At 46.4% G+C, this 26,456-nt stretch overlaps 1 protein-coding gene across 3 annotated transcripts in view; it reads left to right on the top strand.

Annotated features, from left to right (window-relative positions):
• The first annotated feature begins 2,108 nt into the window (after nt 1–2,108).
• The window catches only part of HMGXB4 (HMG-box containing 4), a 30,081-nt gene continuing 5,733 nt past the window's right edge, over nt 2,109–26,456 (top strand). Inside the window, exons 1-9 of one of the 3 annotated variants that reach the window (XM_039230469.1) lie at nt 2,212–2,268; nt 6,835–6,933; nt 7,579–7,727; nt 7,942–8,020; nt 8,793–9,748; nt 20,961–21,042; nt 22,041–22,105; nt 23,197–23,302; nt 23,982–24,151. In XM_039230469.1, coding sequence (XP_039086400.1) covers nt 6,903–6,933; nt 7,579–7,727; nt 7,942–8,020; nt 8,793–9,748; nt 20,961–21,042; nt 22,041–22,105; nt 23,197–23,302; nt 23,982–24,151 — 1,638 coding nt within the window. In that variant the 5' untranslated portion in view covers nt 2,212–2,268; nt 6,835–6,902. Of the gene's footprint in view, nt 2,269–6,834; nt 6,934–7,578; nt 7,728–7,941; nt 8,021–8,126; nt 8,242–8,792; nt 9,749–20,960; nt 21,043–22,040; nt 22,106–23,196; nt 23,303–23,981; nt 24,152–26,456 lie in introns of those variants that run through there. The other 2 variants (XM_039230468.1, XM_039230470.1) reach the window with 2 other exon arrangements.

Raw genomic sequence — 26,456 nt, 5'->3', positions numbered from 1 at the left:
ACCTAATGTGTTATCTATTTTCTGCTCCCCAGTCCAATGAGAATGTAAGCCCCGGGGCGGGGGGGGGGGTCAGACCACCTAGGACAGTGTCTCGCACAAGCCATGTTTCCAATAAATATTTGTTGAATGAATGAATGAATGCACAGACAGCGCTACAAGACTGGGAGACGGGAAAGGAGAGGGCAGACTGAGGAGTGATAGACTTCCGGGCTACAGAAGGTTAAGATGGGCAATTACTTGGTGTGCCCAACCTCAGGAGACAGGACAAACGGGACCCATGAAGCAAGTAGGTCCAAGCTAGTGGTACAGCTGGGCGGACAGCTGTCGGCTTTGCCTACCTAACACGCCTTCACCCTTCTGACAATAACACCTGATTTTCCTGGAGTTTATCCTGCTTTAGAGGGTGAGTATGTGACCTGATCTAGCCAATCAGCATACCCCATGCCTTTGCTCATAGTGATTGCTTTCTGTTTGGATACACGATCTAATTCAGGCAATGATAGTCTCCCAAAACAAATGAGTAAAAGAAAGTCCCTGTCCAGGGACATGGGTCGTCTCAAGGATAATGAAGCCTGGAGGTGGACTCATCACTTGGAACCCGAGAATAAAGCCAACTCACAAGAAAGAACCTCTCTCCAAAAACTTAAGCTCCTCCCTGGATCCAGCCATGCCTATCAACCAATAAATCCTCCTTTTCTGGAGAACTGTTTTGAATTGGGATTACATTGCCTCCAACCGAAAACATCATGACCAACACTGACGAACATGCATGAAAACACATTCTCACGGCTCTTAAATACCTCACAGGGAAGCCTAATGCCAGTTAGGATATGCCAGAAGAGCAATCCCATAACTTTTGGTGAAACTCACTGACTATTTTTGATGAACAGAAAAGGACCATGATGGCAGGTTTATTAACTATTCGTGGTTACATTTGGAGAATAAATTCTACAACTTTGTCTCCGATGTTTTAACATCTCAGCATCTCACAACTGCTTAGAGCAATGATTACACAGAATCCGATATTCTACTCTGGGCAGAGGGAGAGAGAGCATCTTACAGTGAAAAGAGCACTGAACCAAGAGTCAAAGAATCTGCCTTCTAATCCTTATCTGATGGCTAACTGGCAGTGCGTCGTAAGTGAAATCGTCTGCTTCTCTTGGTCTCAATTTCTGTCTGCAAAGTGAGCAGCATGAGTACAAACTCCTTCAAGCAGCCCTTCCAATTCTGGACTCAAAAGCCCAGAAAGATAAGGGTTCCTAGCCTTTGATAGGATCTAAACCCAGAAAAACACACATGTGCACAAACATGTAATTTTGCAGTGTCAGGGGATTCACGACTCTACAAACCAATCTAGATCTCTAACCTCTCTCCATTCTACAACAACTAGGACCCTAGTTCTTCTTGAATTGCTTTAATAATGGGGAGCTCACTGTCTTACAAGGGAGTCAACCACATTGAGCTGCTCTAGAAACACGAGTTTGTCTTCGTAGTGAGCCAAGACCTTCTTCACACAGGAATTTCTACCTATTGGTCCAAATTCTCCAGAGCAAATCAGAAACACCCTCTGTCTCTCCTGTGTGCGGCATCTCTTCATTTGTTCGAAGACTGTTTCCAAGTTTTAAATGCAAATAATATGTGAGGGGAAATGCAGATGATGACTCACCGTGCATATTATTTTACGGTTCACTGTTAGAAAAATAGTTCTCCCACCTCATCCGAAATACGCCAAGCATTCAAACATAAATGCCAAATTCCAAATAAGCACTATTAATCTGCACGGTCAAGGTTTTGCAGAGACGCCACTTATGGATGAAAATTTCTCGAAGGAAATGGCATAGCCTTGCAGAAAGTTCACTTCATTGTGAATCACAAGAGTTGGGAGTAGTACCTGCCTCCTCCTCCAACTACCTGTGTACGGTCGGGCAAGTCACTTAACCTCTCTGAGCCTGTTTCTCATCCGCAAAATGTGACCAAACCTACCTCACAGGGATGCAGCGAGGACTAAATGATAATAATGTTCGTAAAGCTCCGAGCCCACGCCTGGCTCACAGCAAGTTCTCAATCAATTCCGGCTCCGGGGCTCAGCCAGTAGCGCGTTTCTTTCGATGCGCTCGGCGCTCCGTCAGGAGCGCGATTCGCCTTCCCGAGCGGGAGCCTGCGCTCTGGGCTCGACTGAGGCTCCCTGGCCGCTCGCGCTTTTCTCTCCTTCTCCAAGATGGCGGCGGTCGGCGGCGCTGAGGCGGGATCCGGGCGAGCTGAGTGAAGGTAGCGGCGAGCGGAGCCCCCACGAGGCCGGGCTGGGCCCCCTCCCCGAGGCGGCAGCGGCCCCGCCCCGCCGCCACCCGCCGCTGGGGCCCGCGACACCGCCGCGGGGGCGCCTCAGGCCCGGCGCGGCCTAGCCCAGGGGCCAAGCCGGGGACTGGAGTAGCGGCCGCAGTCCGCCCCCGGGAAGGGGCTGGAGCGGGCCGCGGAAGGAAGGCGGGCGGGAGCTGTTCAAATGGGGAAGGCGGGAAAAGCTGCGGGGCCGGGAGGGGGCGTGCGGCCGCCCCGGGGGCCTGCGGGCCGGGGCCGCCCCTCCCCCTGCCCGGGCCGTCTCCGCCCTCGGGGGCGCCTGGAGGCCGCCGGGGCCGCGGGGACCCGGGTCGGGGCCGCGGTGCGGCTCGGGATCCGGGGTGCGGGGTCCCCGGGCTGTCAAGGCGAGGGAGTCGCGGGGCCGGGGCGGCGGGAGGGCTGGGCCCTCGGCGGGCGGAGAGGATGCGAGGAGCTTTCTTCTTTTCCTCTTCACAGAGCTTTGTTGAACTAGCTGTTGCTGCAAAACTGCCGGGAGAATCCCATTGGTTTGCGTGGGGACCGCAGAAAGGGTGGTCCCGGGGGCTCTCTGTGTAAATAACGCCGTGTTGCGTGTCCTCTTTGCGGGCGACCCAGTCGGGACGTGCGTTCGTAGTGCGATCTTCCCCGTACAGGCCCGCTTCCCCCCGCAGCTGTTACTTGTAGATTCACTTCATGTCACGCATCGGGGGGACAGCATCTCCCACCTCCCTCTGCCGGTTAAGCCGGTGGCCGATTATGTCCCCTTATAGCAGGACAAATTTAAAAAAAAAAAAAAAAAACTCAGTCAAAGGAAAGCCTGTTGATTGGACAAAGCTTTGTCAAAATTTGCACTGGTGGTTTTCTGGAAAAGTGTGGCCAGCCTGTCTGTGCGGTGGTCGTGGTCCGGCTCCGGGGCCACGCAGTGAGAGGATTCAATCCGCAGCCCAGGCTGTGGGGATCTCTGCAGTTTCCAGAGCTGGCAGGGGCTGTGAGTGCTGCATAGGTAGGTTCCTGGAGAACGGCGTGCCAGGAATTCGGAGTCGCTGCCTTGCGAGATTGGAGGAGATCTCTCCAAAAAACGACCAGACAGCGCCCGAGGTCCACCGCAGCAGCAAATTCAGAAACCGGCGGCGGCCGCTGGATGTGCACCTTCCTTTTCCTGCGCCGACGGGCCCCTTGAATTCCTGGAGGGAAGGCTGGACGAGAACAGGGACCCTGGAACAAGGCTGTCGTCGCGGACTAGACCCGGATTTCAGGATTTCGCTCTCTGCTCAGATCAAGGGGCTTACTTGGTTCCCTCGTTTTCAGGACTCGCTCACATTCTGGGATGAAGAAACTTGTTAACCATTGCTGGAGCTCAGATTACCGCAAAAAAAAAAAAAAAAAAAAGCAAAAAGAAAAGAAAAAGAATCACCTTCTGAAACTGTTTTTTCAATACTTCTCATTTGGACCTGCAAAATAAGAAAGTTCTATACCAGATGCTTTTTGGTTTTTCACTCATCACTTTGGTAATCCCGAAAGCTGTACCTGAACAAAACTCCCCTTCACCGTAGTCCTGAAGCGTCCCAGAAGAGCCACCTAACAATTTGCGTATTGCATAAGTACACATTTTTTGTGATGGCCTGTTTCTGGCTTCCATAAGCAACATGAAATAATGAACTTTCACTTACATTGTCATTTCATAGCACACAGAGAGGAACATAATTGTGAAAACTACCCCTGCCTCTTGAAGTTGACAACATTGAATTCTATAAACTCTAAAAGGATGGAATTCAGGAGAATGGGTTTTAACACTTGTTTTCGTCTGCCAACATCTCATGTTAGTTACAGCCTCGTTTTCTAATGTGAAAATCAAGCCTAATATTTTTCACTTCTGTTAATCCCACAATCTGCTGCCTAACCCTGAACTCTGAATTTATCATGGATAACATTCAGGACCTGGAAGGAATATCAAGGGGTCAGCTGATCCTATATAAATGTTGTCCTAACTCTGCCTTTCTTCCACACTATTGCTTGAGACTTCTTTATCTGGTTTCCTCTTTCCTTTGTGAGTCAGCAACCAAACTAACCCCTGAGTTGCAACAATACCTTGATTTTAAAGAATCTAGAAATTCAAGGTCCATCAGTCTGTCCAAGCTGCAAGCAACATAGTTCACTGTGTTTTAAGTTTTTTAAGCTCTTAGCTGTTCCGGTTCTGTAGTGAATCAGCCTTGCCTTCAGGCCCCATTCATTTTTTTTTTTTTTTTCCTCTACAGGTTATTTAGTCCTGTAATTTATAAAATGTTCTTCAGTGTTTCTCTGAAAATTTAAACAGTAGCAGGCCTCATTCCAGTATGTAACACTAACACCAGCACCTGTTTTCTGTGTTTGCCCGTGCCTCTGAGGATCAGCTCCTAATTTTCTGTCCCCTTTCACAACTTTTTAAATCCACCAGTTTTCCAAAGCAATGGGTTAGGAGACCATGAACACTTCACAGCTCAGAAGTCACATCATGGTGTTCTTTCTGGTACCGTGTTCAAAGGTACTTATTCCCATTCTGTTAGACCGTTCAACTCTGGTTTGTGTCAGTTTTGATGTTACTAAAAAAGAAGGCCTATCCATACATCTCAGGGCCTGTAGAAGTGCCTGTTCTTGAAGTTGACACCAGGTTGATGGCTGTATTTATGATACCAAATGTTTTAAGACTTTGCCCCTTATTATTTCTCAAACATTCTTAGCCAAAATTCATTTGGCCTGAAAAACATAGAAAACTCCAGGTCTCAAGTTGTATTTCTTGGCGTTACCAGCCTGTGAAAACTAAGGGGACCTTTACCTTTTTTTCTGCTAAATTCAGTATGTTTTAGTGCCAGTGAGAGGGTATACTATTTTCAAATGAATGGACAGAATTCCCGCTGACATTCCCCCTTCCTTCACCACTAGCAGAGTCCGCCACTTGTGTGGAGAGGGGAGGGCAGTGATTTCTACCTGAGAAAGTTGAATACTGGAACATCGAAGGAAATCTAGCTACAGTGATGCAAGGTGCCTCGTATTTTACATGAGATCTGGCCTTGTATGGCTTTCATTTCTTATGACAAGCTTCTGAGCAAGCAGTTCTCCAGTTTACTGCTAAAATAATCCAGTTCATTTGGTTTCTTTACTTTGCTGTAGATTCTCTTAACTTTGACCAACTCCATTCTTCATTCTCAGGGAAGTGGAGAAGTACTTTTTTATGTTACTCTTCTTAATGTTCCTTGTAAGTCATTCTTGGCAATGCTTTTTCTCTTTGTACGTTCAACTTAGGCATGTCTACGCGTTGTATTTTATCTGACTCGTGCGATTAAGTCTTTTCGTTTATCTTCAGTGCAACTCTTAGCAAAATTCCCCCGTTAATCAGATTCTCTGTCACAAGAGTTAACATGCTTCAGTATTACCCATCCCCATGCCCACCTAAAGGGATTGGCAATGTCTCTCTAGAGAGCCATTCAGCATTTCTAAATCCACTTAAAGTAATGAAGATAAAGTGAAATTTAAATAAATAACCAATCCGATCACCCTTTAAGCATTTCAGTAACTGGATGAGAACACTTGTCCATATATTTAGTCTGTCATTTTTAAGTTTCCTGCAAAGACTTCCTGCAGGACTTGTGACATTACCTGTCCTTAAAGTATTCAAAGAACTTAATCCTAGAGTGCAGTCTACAACTTGTCATTGTCAAAGTCAAAGTAGACGTATAAACTTGAATGTCAAAAAAAATTTTTTTAACTTCAGAATAATACTTAGAACATTTAAATTACAGTAACTCTTCAGATCAGTGAAAATCTTAATAATCACAAAAACTTTACCACCAGTGGACAAATGATAATTCTTCCTGATTTCCACCTAGCCTTTAAGAGACGCTTGATAGCCTTGAAAGCTGTCATGTGGCCAACTGATGTAAGAAGTATACTTACCTTTATACTTCTGCAGTTTTGAGCAAATTCATGTAGCCCAACAAAATGCATACCAAAAAGTTACGCTTTAAAGGTCCTTAACATCTCTATCGAGTTATCATCATTTCTGTTTAAACTGCAGTACAATAGATTTTTAGCCTGCCGCCAATCCACATGGTAGGATTTTATGGTCTGGAATGTTTGCTGTAATCTGTCTTCCTCTGCATCCTGCTTTATCTGTGCATTTCGTAACCATGATTGAACCTATGCCTCTGACTTAATGTCAGTATTTACCATCTCGGTGTTGTCAGTCCTGTTGGCATTTCAGAAATTCTCCTTAATTTTGAGGTATTTTTTATTCTGTGGGAGGTATCTTATATACTTCACCAAACCACAACTCTAACTCATAAGTCAAATCAAATTAAGCCCAGTACACTTCGTGCACTCTCAACCCCAGTATGTTTACAAGCAGAATGAGGAGGTGACAAGACACTCCTTTATTTCTTGCTGCCCTTCCAGACTGCCCTTGGATCACTACGCATTTCCATCTGGAAGGTTGCCTCTCCACAGTGATTTCGCATTACAGGAGGGTTTTCCTTCTTTGTTTCTCAGACCTGGTCCTGTAGACGGGAAGGAGCCTGGACACAGTGACACATTCACAAAGGCCCTGCAGGAACGCCATGGCTTATGATGACTCCGTGAAGAAAGAAGGTATGACCCCTTAATCTGAGAAGCATTCCAAAGGGGGTTTCCTCTTCAATCCTTGCAGCCCATGGACATAGAGACCAGGACCGGCCATCATGGCCTGGACTCCCGAGTGACTCCCGAGCCGTATTATGACACTCAGCCTCCACATCATCCCCCAGCTGGGCCCATGGAAGCGAAAACTGGGACAGGGTTCCAACCCGAGAGTCTGAAATATAAATCTCTGGTCCATCGGGGTGACCCCCTGCAGCACTCGTGGTCCTTGCCAGCTCCAGTGTTCAGGAGTGTGGGGTAGGAGTCACGATTTGGACTCCCACAGAGCAGCACAGCGCATGAACCCTTATTCTTTGCAGCCTTACCTCTGCGCGTCCGTGTCCACCTGCCAAATCACAACCAAGAAACCATGTCTGAGGACGCACATTGGGCTTTGCGTAGCATGGAAGCATTGTATCTTCAGGTTCGGTGCTTGTATTTGCAGCCAGGTCATCAAGAAATACACTTGTCCCCTTGGATCCTAGCCCTGTATTCCAGTGGACCTCTCGAAACATTTTAGCTTGGAAATGGAGGGCCTGTTGCCTTCTGTGTGTGGTGATTCGGTTGTGACTTACTGAATCTTTTCTCGTTTCCTTTCCAAATGAACCTGGCTTTCAGATTGCTTTGATGGTGATCACAGCTCTGAGGACGCAGGACTAGCTGCTGGCCGGAGCCAACGAGAAAAGAAACGTTCTTACAAAGATTTCTTAAGGGAAGAGGAAGAAATCGCTGCTCAGGTCAGAAATTCTTCCAAGAAGAAGTTAAAGGTAAATTCTACACATTTGAATTAGGAGAGCTTTTAACTATCTCACATCCTGTTTCCTAGTTCTTGAAGAAAGAAGTTTATTTTAAAGTGAACATTGTTCACGCCTATTCTCAGTATTTCCCCCGTTTTACTTTGTTTTCCGAAGTCAGAAATCAGAAAACAAAATTGGTCCTCATCTTATTCGTTGGTCAATTTTTCTTCCTCTTCGGTTCCAGGATAGCGAACTTTATTTCTTGGGGACGGACACGCACAAGAAGAAGAGGAAGCACTCCTCTGATGATTACTACTATGGAGGTGAGGAGGGAAGGGGCAGCAGGTGGGATGAACACATCACTGGTTCTTGGAGTCGGGGTAGGGGAAAGGGATCCAGATGTTGCTGACTCAGTGGCCTATTTAACAGGACAGTGGTTCTTGTTCTGAGTGCCGATAAACCAGTGTGAAGGAGGAGAGAGGTGGAGGGCTGGTATTTTGGAGGATTCAGCATAGAAGAACAGTCTTCATTTGTGATACACCAGGTACCAGGTTCCTTCTCCCCCCAATCATCCACTTATCTTCTGCCCATTGTTACCCAGCATCCCTTTTGCCATATGTAGTCCCGGGCCCTCTGGCCTGCACCTGTGGGTTACTTCTCAGTGCAGTGCATATCCAGTCACAAGACCAGCCTTTCTTAGCTCTCTTATGCGCATAGCTGATGAGACTAACCCTTTACTAGAACGGGCTTGCCCTGAACACAGAAACAGATGACACTCTGTCTGCAGTGTAACCTCAGTTGTAACTACTCGTAATCCCGCAGCTTAGTCCGTTCTTCTGGGTCTGCTCTCTCTCTGGTTGCTCGTGAAGTCTCAGTGAAGAGAAACAACTTGAGTGGCAAGAACCGTGTCCGGGGTCAGGCAGAATCTACCAAGCCAAGAAGCGCACGGGCGTCATCAGGAATCCGTTGAAGGGGTCCCCCCTCAAATCATTTCTCTTAGCCTCTTCCTCGTGTTAGTGAGTGTTTTGGGTGAGAGAGGAAACTTGTTGGAAGTCGGGTTGTCGTGTGGACATGACTTCTCTTGATTGTTTCTAGATATTTCGTCTTTGGAATCGTCACAGAAGAAAAAGAAAAAGTCCAGCCCGCAGTCTGCCGATACAGCCATGGACCTGTTGAAAGCTATCACTTCCCCACTGGCCACGGGCTCCAAGCCCTCCAAAAAGACAGGGGAGAAGTCCTCCAGCTCTTCGAGTCATGCAGAGAGTAGAAAGGAACACCACAGGAAGAAAGTAAGTGGAAGCGGTGGGGAACTGTCCCTGGAGGACGGTGGTTCCCACAAATCCAAAAAAATGAAACCGCTGTATGTGAACACAGAGACACTGACCCTTCGGGAGCCCGACGGCTTAAAGATGAAGCTCATTCTCTCGCCAAAGGAGAAGGGAAGCAGCTCGGTTGACGAGGAGTCTTTTCAGTACCCCTCTCAACAGGCTACGTTGAAAAAATCCTCTAAGAAATCAGCTCGGGATGAGCAAGGTGCTTTCCTCCTAGGACACGAGTTACAGAGCTTTCTGAGAACAGCCCGGAAGAAGCACAAGTCCGCCTCGGACCCACATTCCTCTCCTGGCCCCGAAGGCGGGGGGTCGGATGCCTCCCAGTTCCCGGACTCCCACAGTACTAACCTTGATCTTTCGGGACTTGAACCTATTTTAGTAGAATCGGACTCGTCCTCTGGTGGGGAGCTAGAGGCTGGGGAGCTAGTGATAGATGATTCCTACAGGGAGGTCAAGAAGAAGAAGAAGTCAAAGAAGAGCAAAAAGAAGAAGGACAAGGAGAAGCATAAAGAGAAGAGACACTCCAAGTCCAAGAGAAGTTCGGGACTTTCAGCCGCAGCAGCGGGAGAGGCCCCGGTGACCCCCGGCCCTCCGCCCAGCGCCCCACACACTGGGGCTGCTGCCGCTCCCCCCCCACTGCCCAGCCTCCACGCGGACGGGCACGGTGAGAAAAAAAAGAAAAAAGAGGAGAAAGACAGAGAGAGAGAGAGAGGAGAAAAGGTAAACCATTCTTTAAAGTGCGGTGGGTTAGCGACAGTGGTAGTAAGCGGACTTGGAAACCAGCGGCTGAGGTGAGCCGTGGGGAGCGTGGCCCGTCTGAAGGGGTGGCGTCAGGTGTCAAATATTTCCAGTGGCCCAACATGCCTGGTGCAAAAATTAGAGCAATCTTAATTATTCATGGGTTTTCGTAACAGAGCTGTTCTCCCATTGTGCCAAGCATAGGTTGAGGGATACCCTTGAAATTGGAATTCACGGAGGGGGCCAAACCCACTTTCTTTCACTCAGCAGCACTGGCTGCCCGGGGCGGTTGAGAGAACTAAACGGTACTCTGAGTTTAGTTTGGGAAAGATTTTCAAAATGAGAATAATAACGACCAAGTTAACCGAATAAGGGAATGGCTTTCCACACATGGGGGGTGGGGAGGCACTTTCTGGTGTCAGATGTGTGTTATTTCACCATGTGAGCGCCTGCTGTCTACCAGGCCCTGTGCTATTGTGCCTGTTAAGAGGGGCGGAGCCGAGCCGGAAGTGGCTCCTGACCTCAGGGAGCTCACAGATTGCTGAGGAGATAGGAATGAGAAATCGGCAGGTTTGGTGTAACTCCTTTCCTGCACCTCGAGAAGCTTTCTGCAGTTGTACTTTAGGGGCTGGTGACTATGTCATTACAGGTTTTCTTTAAAAAATAAACTTTTCTCCCTGTTATCAAAGGAACTACTATTGCAGAAATTTAGAAATTGAGAATCATGGAAAGAAAAAGGTCAGAAAGTTTAGTTTCATCACCTGAGGACAACCATTGGCTTCTTTTGTTTAGAGTTCTGCAAAATGAAATGTCAGATAAAGTCTAAAAGAGAAGCTGCTAAGAAGGAGAAGGTCAAGTGTATTAAGAATGTGGAAATGGGAAAAAAAAAAAAAAAAGAATGTGGAAATGGGAGCTTCGTTCAGCCTGTGCCTAGCGGTCATGTTTCCCACGGCAAAGAGTGGCTTTTAAGTATGTATATCTCAGAAATGAAAAACAAAACCGTACCTTCCGAGCCAAGAATCAGTGTGAGCATTGAGAACTGCGTAGTCAGATACTAGGTCAGGTTTTATTCATTTATTTGAAAATTGCTTCATGAAATCCTATCTTTCTGTGTAAGATTCCGTTTATCCTGAGAATTTCCATGCTAGTAACATATGACAATGCCATAAACTAAGCTTATGGTGATGAATGCAACAGGGCAGGGTGGTCGGAGAGAGCTTCCAGAAGAAAAAGGATTTCAGGGCAAAGGCGTACAAGGAGGCAGGAAGATGTTTAGGAAGCAGCACCACAAAGCCACCGAACTCTGGCCCTGTGTTTCTAATGGCCTGCTAAGTATTTCCACCTGCTGCCCCGGGTCGCTCAGACCCATGTGTCGCTGATCAGTATCATCCCCCAGATCCCCAAACCCGCATCTCCTCCATCCGCTTCTATGTTCTGTGCCCTTCCAGTCAACCCAAACGCAAGACTGTCTGCTTCATCATTTTTCTCGACACCTTATGAAATTTTTCAGACCAAAAGCTTTGAAATGGTACAGTGAACACATTATGCCACCCAGTGAGATTCTGTAGTTATTATCTTGCTGTCTCCCTTATGATATGTCTGTCCATTCCTTCTCTTCAGAGTATTTTGAAGTAAATTATAGATATCACTTTCATCACTGAACACTTCAGCCTGCATATCGTCAAGTTCAGTATTTGTTTTCACAGCTTTTTATTCTTGGTAGACTTTACTTACGTGCAGATGGACAGGTGGTCACTATACCATTTGGTGAGTTTTGATAAATGCATCCACCTGTGTGACCAAACCTCTGTCAAGACACAGCCATTACCATTGTCCCAAGCAGCTTTCTCCTCCCGCCAGCCAGTCAGTCCCCGGCCCCGGCGCCAGCCCCTGTTCTGGTTTCTTTTTTTTTTTTTTTTTAATGTTTTATTTTATTTCTAGGAGAGAGAGAGAGAGACAGACAGCGTGAGCAGGGGAGGGTCAGAGAGAGAGGGAGTCACAGACTGAAACAGGCTCCAGGCTCCGAGCTGGCAGTCAGCACAGAGCCCGACGCGGGGCTCGAACCCACGAACCGCGAGATCATGACCTAAGCAAAAGTCGGACGCTTAACCGACTAAGCCGCCCAGGCGCCCCCCCTGTTCTGGTTTCTGCCCAGTCTTATGGTTCATGTTTGCATCTCCCTCTCCCTGCTTTCCCCCTCCTCTGTCTCCACTCAGGTCCTCGCCTGATAGTCTTCCTCTGCAATAACTTCCACTCCTTTATGTCCTCCATTACCCCTGCCCTGTCTTGGGCCTCATCCCTCCGCATACTTAAGGCAACAAATGGCCTCCTTTCTGTTTCTTCTCCCATGCAGTTAGTAAACCCTGATGCCAGAATGTTCTCAAGTACCACTTTGATGCTGACAGCCCTCTGGTTCCGCATCTTCAGTGGGTCCTCACTGCCTTCACGTTCAACCGTAAGGTCCACCAGGACCAGGACCGTGTCCGTCACCCCCTCCGCTTCATCCCTAGTCCTGAGCCCGCGGTCTGGCCTCTGTAGTTAGTCCATAGGGGCTTTTTGAATGAATAAACATCAAAGTTAGTCCATAAGTGCTTGCCGAATGAGTAAGTATCAAAGTCCGGGCCCTTGGCCAAGCATTCATAATTGTCTGTCATTTAGCCTTAAGCCTCCCTTCTCAGAGGTACCCCTTAGTCTGCTGCACATGCACCGTGTGGAAACCATTCTTGGCCCCTGCATTCTTCTCGCTCTTCTTTTGCTCGTTTTGGTAGTGATCTTCTGACTTGTTCTCCTTCACATATTGAAGCTCTGCCTTCCCTTCCAAGACCTAATCAAGTGCCGCCTCTTCCAAGATGTCCTGCCCCTCCAGTGAGAATTAACTTGTGACTTCCCGTGCCACCTGGCTGGGGGAAGTCACTGCGCTTAACTTTCCCGGATATTCGAGTTTTCTATGCATGTAGTCCATTTCCCCTGTTAAAGACGGTAAGCTCCTTGAGGGTGTCGTAGCTCCTTAGGGACTGTTGTGGTCACCTTACTGTTCCCTTCATCTCCTCAGTGCCCTTGGTAGGCATTTTTTGATAGATGTCAAGTGAATGAATAAATGGGTGCAAACAGAGTATTGAAAAGGTGGGTTGGGAGCAAATTGTAAAGAATCTTGAATTAAGGAATTGGCAGTGGGCACTTTGGGCTCATGAGCAGGACTTGGATATTCTCCACATGATCATGTAAGACTAAAATGATAGCGTGGTGGCAGGTGGGTGACACCAAGAAGAGATCGTGACAGACCACACAGGAGGTTATTATAGTCCAAGGTGTTAGATACGGTAAGAGCCTGGCAGAGATTCAGAAGAAGACTCTGAAGGGAAAACTGATAAGGTCCGGCAACAGGGCTTGGATCTGGGAAGGCAGAGACATCAATGAGGATAAAGATGTCCCTTAAGGTTTTGAATCTGGGTGCCTTAGAAAGTAAAATTATAATCCCCTCAAGTGTAGGACTTCTTTATAATTTCCCCACGTGGCAAGCAGTTGCCAGAAAAAAAATGAACTATCGTTTATAGCAAAAATTGTATTTGATCACGACTATCCAAACCTGAGGTAATCATACTCTAATCATTTACTTATCCAACAGATATTTATTGAACATGTACCGTGTTTTTTTAAGCCTGATCTCTGCATAAAAATCTCCTGTGGAGTTAAAAAATCCTTTCCAGGGTTTTATTTCGGTATAGAAAAGAACTGTCGAAAAGCCTACTTAGAGATCGAAAGGAAGGTTCAGGAATAGCATTCCCCCAGCCTATAGTGAGCAGAGGTTGGCTGTTCCGCTGGTAGGAACATGGAAAGCCGCTGTATGCTTTCTGCCTTGGATCCTACGACCAGGACTGGCAGAAAACTAGAGAAGCAAGGGGGCGCCTGGGTGGCTTGGTCGGTTAAGCGTCCGACTTTCGCTTGGGTCATGATCTCGCGGTTCGTGGGTTCGAGCCCCGCGTCGGGCTCTGTGCTGACTGCCTGCTCGGAGCCTGGAGCCTGTTTCTGAGTCTGTGACTCCCTCTCTCTCTGACCCTCCCCTGCTCATGCTGTCTCTCTCTCTTTCTCCTAGAAATAAATAAAAACATTAAAAAAAAAAATCAGATGATAATACATGGGAAAGGCAGCCAACCCACAGGGGCACCTTTGGATTTTTTTTTAAGATTTTATTTTTGAGTAATCTCTACACCCAGTGTGGGGCTCGAACTTACACAACCCCAGATCGAGAGTCACATACTCTGCTGACTAAGCCAACCAGGTGTCCCTGGATATTTTACATAGAAGTTTTCAGGAGAAACAGCAGTATGGGACATCTGTCGACACCTTAAGAACCACTAGCTCCAGGTAATTCATGGTTGCTACATCTTATCACACGCCATTCTTTTCAGTAAGACCCTGTCTTTCCAAAGTTGGTCTTCCCGTGGTGGCTACTACAGACAGCAAGTACCGCGTGAAAAGCCATGGGCACCCCACTAAGTGTGGGAACTTTGGCTCTGCACATTAGCAAGCATTCAGTAAGAGCTGTTTTAATTCTCCTCTCCGGAGAAGTTCCAGGGAGTGGTGGAACGCAAGAGCTGGGGCCCAGCAGAGCAGGCGGAGCTGGGGTGAGGCCTAGCGGGCTCCTGTACAAGCAGAGTCCAGAGCAGAATCTGGTTAGGTGCGCACAGTGGGGCGCTGGGGAAGAAGGAAGGGGCAGCTGTGTGGGAGGAGAAACCAGAGAGGTGTCAGTGTGATGGAAGTAAAGGAGCCGACCATTGGAGAATAGACTGGACTCAAGCTAGAAGGACGAGGAGTTCAAGTGCAGCAGGGAGAGTGGGAGCCAGCCCGGCAGGGTCCATGCAGGAGTGAGTAGCGAGAGCAGCAGGGGTGGCGTTCTCGCTGGACAGTCTTGGTACAGACCGGGGGATTGAACTTTGCCTGCAGTGGAAGGTAACACTCTCAGTGTTGAGCTGTGTTTGAGAAGTGGCTTTTTGTTGTGTTTGCGTGCTTGTGTGTCGGCTCTTTGTTGAATCCCACTTACTAGGAAGGGGTGGAGAAGTCATTGGTAACATCTTGATGATTTCCCCTTTAGGATCATCCCAGTGGAGGGGAAGCTCTTGTTTATACTGGAGAAGCAGGATCCGGTAACATTGCAAAGACAACTTACTTTGGGTTTTACTAAATCACTGAAAGCCCATTCACTGCCATTCAAAGTAATATCTGTGATGTTGCTGCTGCAGAGGTATGCCTTCAGTTATCTGTATGTTTCCAGAATGTTCATACTTCTCTCAGCAAACCGAGGCCAGCCAAGTGGCCTCGTGTCTGGCACACTCAGGCGTTGTTGCCGATGGAGTAGTTCACTGAAGTCTGAGCTGTAGTTAGCTTCGCAGCATTACGTGTGTCCTCTCGCTGGTGAAACTGAAGTTGAGGAACAGCAGCGATAAAAATGGTAAAAGTCGGTCGCTACCCTCTGCTGAGTGCCTGCCATGTGCCAGTTTCTCCTAGGCGTCTGACCTCTCGAACGGTCTTGACTGATAGGAGAAGCTGAGAAGACAAGACCCGGAGCTGGAATTTTAGCCTAGGTCTCTCTAACCCGAGCCTATACTCATTCAGCGATACCACGTGCCCTTCTAAACCTTCGAGAAGTGGTTGTCCGGTGCCATGTGCCTTCATCACAGCCAACAGTAGGTTCTTGCTTAAAGGAAACCAACATGGTGGCTAGTGTCTCAGCTAGTGTCTGAGCTTCGTCCCACTGGGACGTGCAGACGTTTGTAAGTCGAGGAGGCGAAATATGACGAAGTGCAGACAGCTTGGGCCCACACGCGGCGCACTCGGGTCTCGTTCCAGTCTGCTGCTCACCAGCCGCCTTCTTCCGTGACGCCTCCTCCCTGCTCGCTTGTAAAATGCATTTGTGTGCACACGTAACACGCTCTGCACAAGGCCTGGCTCTGGAAATAGCTGCTTTACAGTTCCTGTTGCTTCTATCCTGAGTTCTTCAAAAGCATAAAGCTTGAAAACATCTTTCTTACGCTTTTTTTCTCAACCGGTCATCTCACCTATTCGACGAAGCCAGGAGACTATGCTGTTACGCTTTTCTTTTGCTTTGCTTTGTACCACGGCACCCACCTGATAGGAAGCAAACTCTGCGGTTATCCCACCTGTCTGGGCCACAGTTAGGATCTAGAAAGAAAACAGGGTTTCCAAGGAGCTAAAAGCCAGCTTCCTACAGCTCCTTGGAGCGCAGCCTGGGCGCTGGGGGAAGGCACACGGGCCAGAGAGGAGTCACGGGACCCATCCCCCAGCCCTGTTGCGTTCTTTGCAGAAGAGCAAACTCATACCCAGTCCACCTTGCCCATGAGGGTGCCATGAAAATCAGACGAGAGAATGGAGGGGACTCACCTCTGCCCCTTTCGCACACAGTCCTGAGACTTGTGGGTCTTGTACGTATTTCTTCTACACAACCTGAGGGTGCCAGGCACTCGCCAGGTGCTGTCGGTTAAAGATGAATAAGGCGCAGCACCAGCGTCCTGCCAGCTCCGAGCTCTGGGTGCAGGAAGAGGGGTCGGAAAGTATTCAGTGAGTTGAGCCAGCGTGCAGGCATGTGCCAAGGGCTGAGGTAGCGCAGGGGAAGCCAGGATGCCAGATGTTTCCTGAACCGAATCTTAGAGCCAGATGGGAATTACCGGGTGGAAATGAGGAGTAGGTTTTCAGCGGAGGAGTGGAAGATGGGTGTGCAGGGACCGAGGTGCCGGGAGGCAAAGGGTGTTCAGCGCACCGCAAGAAGTCCGTGTGCACGAGGTGGGGCCAGCAGAAGGTTGGAAGTAAGCATGTGGAAGGGGGAAGAATCGCTGCGCCTGCCTCCGAGGAAGGGTGGTGGAGCCGAGTGGGCTGGGAAACCAAGGCAGGGAGTGCCCTAGCTATGGTTCCCAGCGTGTTCCAAGCGCCACACGGGCCTTGGTTTTATATGTGGTGTATCAGTGACTTTTCACAAGAACCCAGTGAGGCGTAGGCATTCTCACCTCCGTCTCACAGGAGCACGCTCAAGGAAGTGAAGTGACCTGCCGCAGGGCACAGCCCTGTCCAGTGGCGGAGCAGGAATCCGAACCTGCGATCTGTGTGATTGCAGGACCCGCGCTCTTCCCACGATACAGAGAGGAAGTTCACCTTCTGCCCGGTCGTGCATTGTGACAGGTAGCGGGGGAGTTTATTGTACATTTTAGAAAGATTTCCACTCAGAATGGTTCAGGTAGAAGCTTTGGTGTGAAAACTTTACTTTTCTGGCACCTTTTCCTTTGGCCAGATCAGATTTAGGGATCTCGGTCAAATTAGTTCACAAGAACATCAGATGGTATCGTGGTTACAGCCACAGGCTCCGAAGCCAGACCGGCTGCGTTCAGATGGTCGCCCCACCACTCCTGCGTGTATGACCCTGGATCTCGGTTTCCTCATCTTTAAAGTGGCAGTGGGGCACCTGGGTGGCTCAGTCGGTTGAGCATCCGTCTTCGGCTCAGATCATGATCTCCCCGCTCGTGGGTTCAAGCCCTGCACCAGGCTCTGTACTGACAGCTCGGAGCCTGGAGCCTGCTTCAGATTCTCCCTCTCTCTCTCTCTCTCTCTCTCTCTCTCTCAAAAATAAATAAACATTTTAAAAAATTAAAATGGCAGTGATGGGGTACCTAACTGCCTCAGTCAGTAGAGCATGCAACTCATGATCTTGGGGTCATGAATTTGAGCCCCATGTTAGGTAGAGAGATTACTTTAAAAAGTTAAAAAAACTTTTTTAAATAAAAATGGTAGTAATAATGGAATTTACCTCATAGGGTTGTTGCCAGGCTTAAATGAGTTTCTACAGTAAAGCTGTCCTGCAGCGTCTCCTAGACGGTATTAGTATCAGTGAAGCAGTTGGATTCTTGTCATCAGGAGAAGAAAGCCAAGCTGTATTTTTAAGATCCATGTTATGTTTTGCCTTAACCCCCAAATGTTTTATCCTTTAAAAGTTCTTAAACTAGAGTCTTGGATTGGCTTGAAGAGGGGTTTTCATCAGATTGTCAAAGAGTTCTATTTCCCAAAAGAGTTAAACATGACTGCTTTATAAAAAGCGTGAAGAAAATTCCTCTTTGAGGGTTCCTGGGTAGATCTGTTGGTTAAGTGCCTGACTCTTGATTCTGGCTTAGGTTGTGATCCCAGGGTCATGGGGTCGAGCCCCGCGTTGGGCTCTGCACTGGGTACGGAGCCTGCTTGAGATTCTCTCTCTGCCTCTGCCCACGCGCCCACTCACACTCTCTCTTTCTAAAAGGAAGAAAAAAGTTACTCTTCGAAAGGTCTTGATACTGTGATATATGTCATCACACACTTAAAAGGAGGTTCTGGCTGCAAAATTACAACACTGTGAGTCACACTTAGTGGATTTGTTGGCAGTCTTCTGCTGCTAACAATAAAGTTTCCAAGTTTTTGAAATATTAGCATTCTATTAGGGGGAGTCAGTGTTGTTCCGGATGTATGTTTTCTTGCATTAGAAAGTCTAGAGTGGAATTACTGGCCTTGCGTTTGGAGTCACATGGAAATGTGCTGTGTGCACAGAGATCGTCCATTATTTGTGTATTTCTAACCACAAACCTACCTTTAGAAAAATCTCTATGCCCTGGAAAATGTGTAACCATTAAGGCTGAATTCTGAACATTAGGTCCCCAGAAAGGAGTTGCATTCTGCACAGTGGTTAGGTTCCAAAGTCAGCCCATCAGGTGAGAATTGCAAATAGTCCAGGTTTCCCTGGAAACCCCTTAGGAAGGTGGCTTCACAACCAAAAGCTGACAGACTGCGGGTCCAACTGAACGTCGGCCCAGTGCCGCTGGGTTCTCGGCACCAGATGAGGTCACTGGTGTCGGTTCAGAAGCCAGAATTACTCTTTGTTCAGCTGTGCCAGCTACAGGTCTCAGAGTCACACTTGGGTAGTGAGTTGCACACACTAAGAGAGACCTGATCCGGGACAAGCAAATTTATGTTCTTTGTCACACTCACTCCATGGAATAGGTTCTTATTAGCATGGCATCACCCCAACTAATCAGTCTGTGTCTGTCTCTCCCTCTATTCTCTCTCTCTCTCTCTCTCTCTCTCTCTCAAATGGCCAAATATAGAACTTACATGAAGTCCTGTCTGTGTAGCACCCCGCTATTGTATCTGGGGCCCAATAAAAGGGAATTTGGAAGAGGGGAGCATTAGTTAAAAACCTTGGAACATTTGGGGACATGAAGCTGCTCCTCAATTAATAACCAAACGCAGCACCCAGAACTCACTTCCGCAGCATCTCTAAACAGGATGGGCTTCACCAGAAGAATACTAAAAATAGTTTCACTGTCTAAATGAAATTGTTAAAGCATAAAGCCCTTGCTGCTATTTTCTTTATCTGATTTAGGCCAGATGATTTCACTTTATCATCCTTCACCAAAAATATTTTTAAAAAAAGCTTCTGTTGGCTCTTTGGATGCTACAATTTCTATTTTGAAAGATAGAGAGGGAATAGAAAAGAACTCATGGTAGTTTTCCGTTGTAGCATAACAAATTACCGCAGATTTAGCCGTGTGAAACAGCATCCACTAGTAGCTCCCAGTTCTGTACTTAGAAGGCCAGATAGGGCTCAGCTGGGCTCCCAGTCTCTCCCAAGACTGAATCAGGGTGTTGGCCAGAGCTGGGTTCTCCCGACGCGAGTGAGGGGTCCTCTTCAGGTTGTTGGCAGTTTGTTCATGTTGTCGGCAGTTTGTTCATGTTGTCGGCAATACTTGGTTCCTTATAGTTGTAGAACTCATGGCAACCTCTTTTCCTCAAGTTCAGGGTCAGCAGGAGAGTGTCTATTGTTGTGTCTCATCCCTGTCAAGGGCTCACCTGACTGACCACAATGATAAGTCAGGCTCAATCAGGATGGTCTCCCTTTTGATTAACTAGAATTCAACCTACTAGGGACCTTAACTACTGTGGCAAAGTCCCTTTTGCCATGTAACATAACAGTCATGGGAGTGATAGCCCGTCACATTCACCAGTCTTGCTCACACTCACGGGGATGGCATTATCCAGGGCGTGTATAACACGGGGGGCGGAAATCCTGGGAGCCATCTTGGGATTCTGCCTGCCACAGAAATAATAGTGTCATAACATCACTGCACACCTCCCGAAGTGCCAGGTACTGTTTGATTAATTCCCACCTCTGAGTTAAATGGTATTATCCAGGTTTTACTTACACAGAAACTACAGCTCAGGGAAATCAAGCAGCTTGTGTTGCTAATAAAGAGTATGGCCAGGATTCTAAACTAGATTGTTAGCATCCAAAGCCCAGGCACTGGTTATTTTGTCGTATTGTCTTGCTAAATCTTGTCATTCCTTCCTCCCTGCTTGTGGAGGTATCATAATACAGTAAAGAACAAACATGCTTCAAGTAGCACAAAGCAATTTGCTGGAGTGAGAGAGGTTCATCTTACACTGACTACCAAAGAATTGTCTCCAGTTGTTTACCTACTTCTCACGTTGGCCACAAGAATGTGAATAATAAAATAGTGATAAACTACAACTAATAGGATCAGGATCAGGAAAATTATAAGACTAGAAATCAAAAGGAACTAAATGAACAGATTTAACCCTTGGCTTTCTGGTCCCAAAGTAAAGGTTTGAAATGATACGATTCTTCTTTTCAAAGATGAGAAAAATAGACACTCCAGGAGAGGCAAAGATTTTCTTAGCACGGAGTTCTCAAACATGTCATATGGGATTGTACGTAGGTGAATGAAGGGCTTTTCAAGTGATTATCAAGTAGCTGCAACAACTTAAATATCTAGAAATGATGTAGCATGTGGTTTTTACCTTCTAAAGTAAAAGTGGGGGCACCTGGCTGGCTCATTCGGTAGAGCACGCGACTCTTGATCTTGGAGTTCTGAGTTCAAACCCCACTTTGGGTATAGAGATTCCTAAAATATAAAATCTTTTCAAAATAAAAATAAAAGCAAAGCTGGTATTTATTAATTATTACATGTAATTAAAAAATGAAATACAATTGAAAGCTATCCTGTTTAGAAAGCTGGTTAGTGGCTCAGAACTCTTCCCTAGATGACAAAGTACAGGTCTCATTTCTGTTTTGTAACCATGATTCAGGGTCACTCAGCGTGCGTTCTAATGCACTCTTACCTGTTCTGTTTTCACGTGGCACCAGCCAAAAAAGAAGAACATGTCTGCCTACCAGGTGTTCTGTAAAGAGTATCGCGTGACCATCGTGGCTGACCATCCAGGTATAGGTAAGGACACGTCTCATCTGCAGCTTTGGTCCTTTCTAGCCGTGTCTCTGATTAATTCAGCCAGTCAGCAGGCAGCTCCTTCCCTGGGTACCAAAATAGCACAAATCTCATTTCCCCCCCTTCGGTTCTGAAGTCACTCTAGATTCTGTCTTAGTCCACCCCATCCATAAAAGAGAGAAGCTTTTGGCTTATATCTCTTAAAATGAGAAAATGGGAAACTGAATAAAATTAAATGTTAGGGAGCCCCGCACAGAAACACGGAGTTGTTTGCCGCCAAGGTTCTACAGCTGACCTTTCCTTTAATCTGGCCCCTGGGTGTGAGTCATGGTGAGATGACTGACTCACATTGCTTCTGTCTGTCTCTGTGTCAGAAGTTAGTGAGGTGAGAAAAACACTCGCCACAGACCTTGGCAAGTCACTTAACCTCCACAAATCTCATTTGCCTGCTGTGTACAATAGCTTCGCAACCTTCTCATCAAGGTTGTCGTGAGGCCCATGTGAAGTACCATAACAGATACGGGTGCTTTATAAAGCATGACCTTGCTGTACAGATGGGAAGGCAGCATTACACTTCTAGAGGATTGCTTCTGAGCTGCTCGAGGGAAATTCTTCTTTGGTTCTCCGCTCTCAAAACTTGGTAAAAATGTAACATTTTTTAATCAAATTCTATGAAACATGTTTTCTTTAACCTAAGTTGATAAGCTTTGTATAATGAGATCGAATTAAAAGACCTCAGAAAGATGCTGAAGGGACAAATCTCTGGAGAACAGATGTGTGAGAATTTGAACCTGTCTCACTGACCACCAAAACAGCCCCTTCTTTCTCTAGAACAAAGAATCAAGAAAAGTGACGGGATTTTAGTTGGTTTTCTGAAAGAACCTTGTGTTAATTTAAATCTGAGCTGGGAAATCCTTCTTCTAGTTTTTGCTTTTATCAATCTTCTGTTTGGTTTATAGTCCAACCTTCACTGTGTTGCGTTTTTTACTCTTTCATGCCAGACTTTGGGGAACTCAGTAAAAAACTGGCAGAGGTGTGGAAGCAGTTGCCAGAAAAAGACAAACTGGTAAGTGCACTTTTTGGCGAACACAGTTTTCATTGATTTATGCCTTTCAAAATAGGTAATTCTCCTATAGCCCATCAAGCCAACAGTGAAAATAGTGAAAAAAAGTCACAGATAGATAGAAAATGGTTTGGCAGAGGACATTAACACGGGCTGGTGCCAGTTTACTCTACTGTGGATTTAACTGCAGGGAGGCTGTCTTCTCTGGCTTGAGCCAAAAGATGACCTAAGTTAGGGAGTGATTAAGAGTTAAGAGAAAATGTGGGCTGTGTTTACTAAGTGAGTGGGTTGCAGGCCATCATCCTCATCAGCCTTTACCAAACAGTATGCCCTCCTATCAGGAACGAGTAACACAGTGATAACTAGTCCTATCGGAAGCATTCAGGGTCACTTTCCAGCCAGGTAATTGGAAGGTTGGTCTAGGGACTAGAATTACCGTCTTGCTTTACAGCACAGCTCATCTTGGTGAAGCAATGAAATTATTGTCACCCAGGTAAGTTATCTTTAGTCTCTGTTTTCCATGTTATTGTCATCCTGTTATTGGTGTTGCCAACCGGCAGATCAGAAGAACTGTTTGAACCACACGGACATCATACTGAGCCAGATGTTTACCCTATGATTTTCCATTTCGACCTTAGAGTGACTTCACAATCCCTGCTGGGCCCTGACCTTTAGCGGGGAGGAACGTTTGCAGTCCTCCACTGAGATATCACTGTAGTCACCATCTGAAGCCTGTTCGGTAACCCTTAGCTTCCAAGTTAGCATTAAGGGACACCTGGGCAGCTCAGTCACTTGAACATCCATCCGTCCATCTTCCGCTCAGGTCGTGTTCTCACAGTTCATGAGTTCAAGCCCTGCATCAGGCTCGCTGCTGTCAGCATTGAGCCCTCCTCGGATCCTCCCTCCCCACTTTCTTCCCCTCCCCTGCTCATGCTCTTTCTCAAAAATAAACATTAAAAAAAAAGTTGGCATTAACCTCTGCCCCCTCCGGGGTTTCCTTTCCCTTTCTTCATTGTCCTCTTCCATGACGGTTCCCTTTTACATTTTGTCCTGATTCATTTATCATAATTTATTTTGATCTGATCTCATTGCAGATTTGGAAGCAAAAAGCTCAGTATCTGCAACACAAACAGAATAAAGCAGAAGCTACAACTGTGAAAAGAAAAGCCTCCTGCTCAGAAGTTCCCGTGAAAGTAAAAGGTAGTGACTCCAGCCCTCCTTTCCCGAGAGCATGGTGAATTTTGCTTCCTAACTAGGAAATTGGGAGAGCAGCCTATGTCAGAAGCAGATCTTGATATCCAGATACTACTACTGAATATTACAGATTGCAAAAAAAAAGAAAGAAAGAAAAATTAGAAAATAGAAGTCAGCAAATGTTTTCTATAAAGGGGCAGAGAGTAAATACTTTAGGTCTGTGGGCCATAGGCATTCTTTGTCACATACTCTTCTTCATTTTATCTACAACCATTTAAAAATGTAAAGCCATTCTTAGCTCACAGGCTATGCAAAAGTATATACAGATTTGGCCTACAGTCCACAGTTTTGCTAATGCCTGGTATAGCTCATAAAAGGGGAAAATCAGGAAGAATTTTTTTTTAATTTTTTTAAACATGTATTCATTTTTTGAGAGACAGAGCACAAGTTGGGGAGGGGCAGAAAGAAAGAGAGAGGGAGACACAGAATCCGAAACCAGCTCCAGGCTCTGAGCTGCCAGCACAGAGCCTGATGGGGGGCTTAAACCCATGAACCGCGAGATCACTACCTGAGCCAAAGTGGGTCACTTAACCGACTGAGCCCACCAGGCACCCTGGGAAGAACGTTTATGTGATGTTCCAGGCCATGGGTAAGCTTTATCTCTCTATTTTGTCTCTGTTCTCAGCTTCCTCTGCAGGAGTGCTGTCACCCCAGAAGAAATCCCCACCCACCACCATGCTGTTACCAGCCTCGCCAGCCAAAGCCCCTGAGACAGAGCCCATCGATGTCGCTGCTCATCTACAGCTGCTGGGAGAGTCCCTAAGCCTCATTGGACACCGCCTGCAGGAGACCGAGGTGAGTGAGACTATGAGCATAGCTCCAGTTTCTGATACGATGTGAGTCCATTTCCTCCTTCCATGTGAACCCAGCCAGCAACTACTGCTCTTTTGTGTGAGATTATGCCAGGTGCTCAGGATACAGTGACAAAGAAGATACATGCTCGTAAAAACACCTAGAGACTGGGAATCTACTGGCTCTCGAAGTCTGCACTTACCCCCTTCTATTGAACAATGGCACAAACAGAAGTTAGGATATCCTATAATTTTTCCTCCCAGTTTTTATTGAGATACAATTGTAATTGTATCCATATCATCCTGTAATTCATTCTGACTTTTTAAAAAATGCAATGGAAAGAAATGAATACAAATCCCATGGAAGTTTTGATCATTTGTACTTCTAAGAGAGTTTGCATTTTTCTGCACATTTCCAGCAAGGTCTTAAAAAGAGTAAATTATATAGGGATTAAGACTTCCTCTATTTCTTTGCAAATAGGTAGCAAATAGGGAAATTGAGGTTCTCAAGCTCCTCATTACTCTGCGCTTGAATTATACAGTGCTGTGTGCCCCCAGGGAGATCTTTGTCCTTTTCAGCTTCAATTTCAAAATCACTTAACCTGAAAAGCTGTCATGTTCCATTTCTATTACCGTATTCAATTTCTAATCATATTGCCCCCTTGGCTAACTCCATAGTGTAGTATTTCAGTTTTCCACTGGGTCCTAATAGGACATTTCAGCAAAGAAATCAGTCTCTGCTGCTAAAGCCATAAAAATCAGTGTGGAATATAAAACTATTCACTTCTCTGTGGAAGTTGAATTATTATTCAACAAATAAAATGCCAAAGGACACAAAAGATGACGGTTACCTAGGTTTTCTGGCTAGTTTTAATAAATTAGCAGACTTCAAAACAACTAGGGTATTTCTATATAGGCTCAGATATTTAAATGGTTGTAGACATTTCCAGAGTAAAATATTCTGGGATCCTTACTTACTTTTCATATTTAGTCATTCTTAGTTTCCTAAAAAGTTAGAAGTAAAAATGATTTGTTCCATGCACTTTCATATTCCAGACTTCCCCTGGTATTTCCATTTAGTTTAGAGACTATTTGTTGAGGGCTGCCTGGATGGCTCAGTCAGTTAAGCGTCTGACTTCGGCTCAGGCCATGATCTTACAGTTCGTGGGCTTGAGCCCTGTGTCGGGCTCTATGCTGACAGCTAGCTCAGAGCCAGGAGCCTGTTTCGGATTCTGTATCTCCCTCTCTCTGACCCTCCCCTGCTCACACTGTCTCTCCCTCTCTCAGAAGTAAATAAAACATTAAAATAAATATATATATTTTAAAAAGAAACGATTTTGAGTACCTACACATTGTTTCAAAAACTTGTGGGAGTAGGGGCACCTGGGTGGCTCTGTCGTTGAGCATCTGACTTCATCTCAGGTCTTATACTCATGGTTTGTGATTTCAAGTCCCGCGTGGGGCTCTCTGCTATCAGCGCAGAGCCCACTTCAGATCCTCTGTCTCTCTGTGCCCCTCCCCCCCCCAAAAAATGAATAAACATTTATTTAAAAAAAAAAACTTGTGGGAGTAGAAAATCTGACTTGCTGCCTGATGGTTTCCTATCATCAGGAAACTTACAGTTTCATTGCAAAGATAGAACATGTACGTAATTAGCAATTAAGGGGCGCCTGGGTGGCTTATTCAGTTAAGCATCTGACTCTTGATTTCAGTTCAGGTCGTGATCTCATAGTTCATGGGTTCGAGCCCTGCATTGGCTCTGTGAGGACAGCATGGAACCTGCTTGAGATTCTCTCTCTCCCTCTCTCTCTCTGCCCCTCCCCTTCTCGTGATCTCTTTCTCTCTCTCTCAAAAATAAATAAATATTTAAATTTTAAAAAAAAGAAAGAAAAGCCAGTTTCTGTGAGCAGCTGCTTAGAAAAAGTAATACACACATGGTGACCAGAAAAGGGAAAGACTCAGTGCACCTGGGTAGCTCAGTCAGTTAAGTGTCCGACTTTAGCTCTGGTCACGATCTTGTGAGTTTGAGCCCCGTGTTGGGCCCTATGACTTGGGCAGGTTCTCCAGCCCACTTTATTTTAGGTAACAGTCTTATTGAGATATAATTCACATACCTTAAAGTTCACCTTTTGAAACTATAGAATTTAGTGGTTTTTCAGTATATTCACAAAATTGTGGCCCCATCACTACCATCTAATTCCAGAATATCTTTGTTACTTTCGAAAGAAATTCCATACACATTAGTGGTAATTCCCCATCCCTTCCAGTCCATTTTTTCCCAGACTTCTATTACTTGCCTACATCCTCAC

This window comes from Hyaena hyaena, unplaced genomic scaffold (genome assembly GCF_003009895.1).
Source record: "Hyaena hyaena isolate Hyena2069 unplaced genomic scaffold, ASM300989v1 scaffold_46, whole genome shotgun sequence".
Classification (NCBI taxonomy): Eukaryota; Metazoa; Chordata; class Mammalia; order Carnivora; family Hyaenidae; genus Hyaena; species Hyaena hyaena.
The sequence above is the reverse complement of the archived record's forward strand: the minus strand, read 5'-3'. Positions and strand labels throughout refer to the sequence as shown.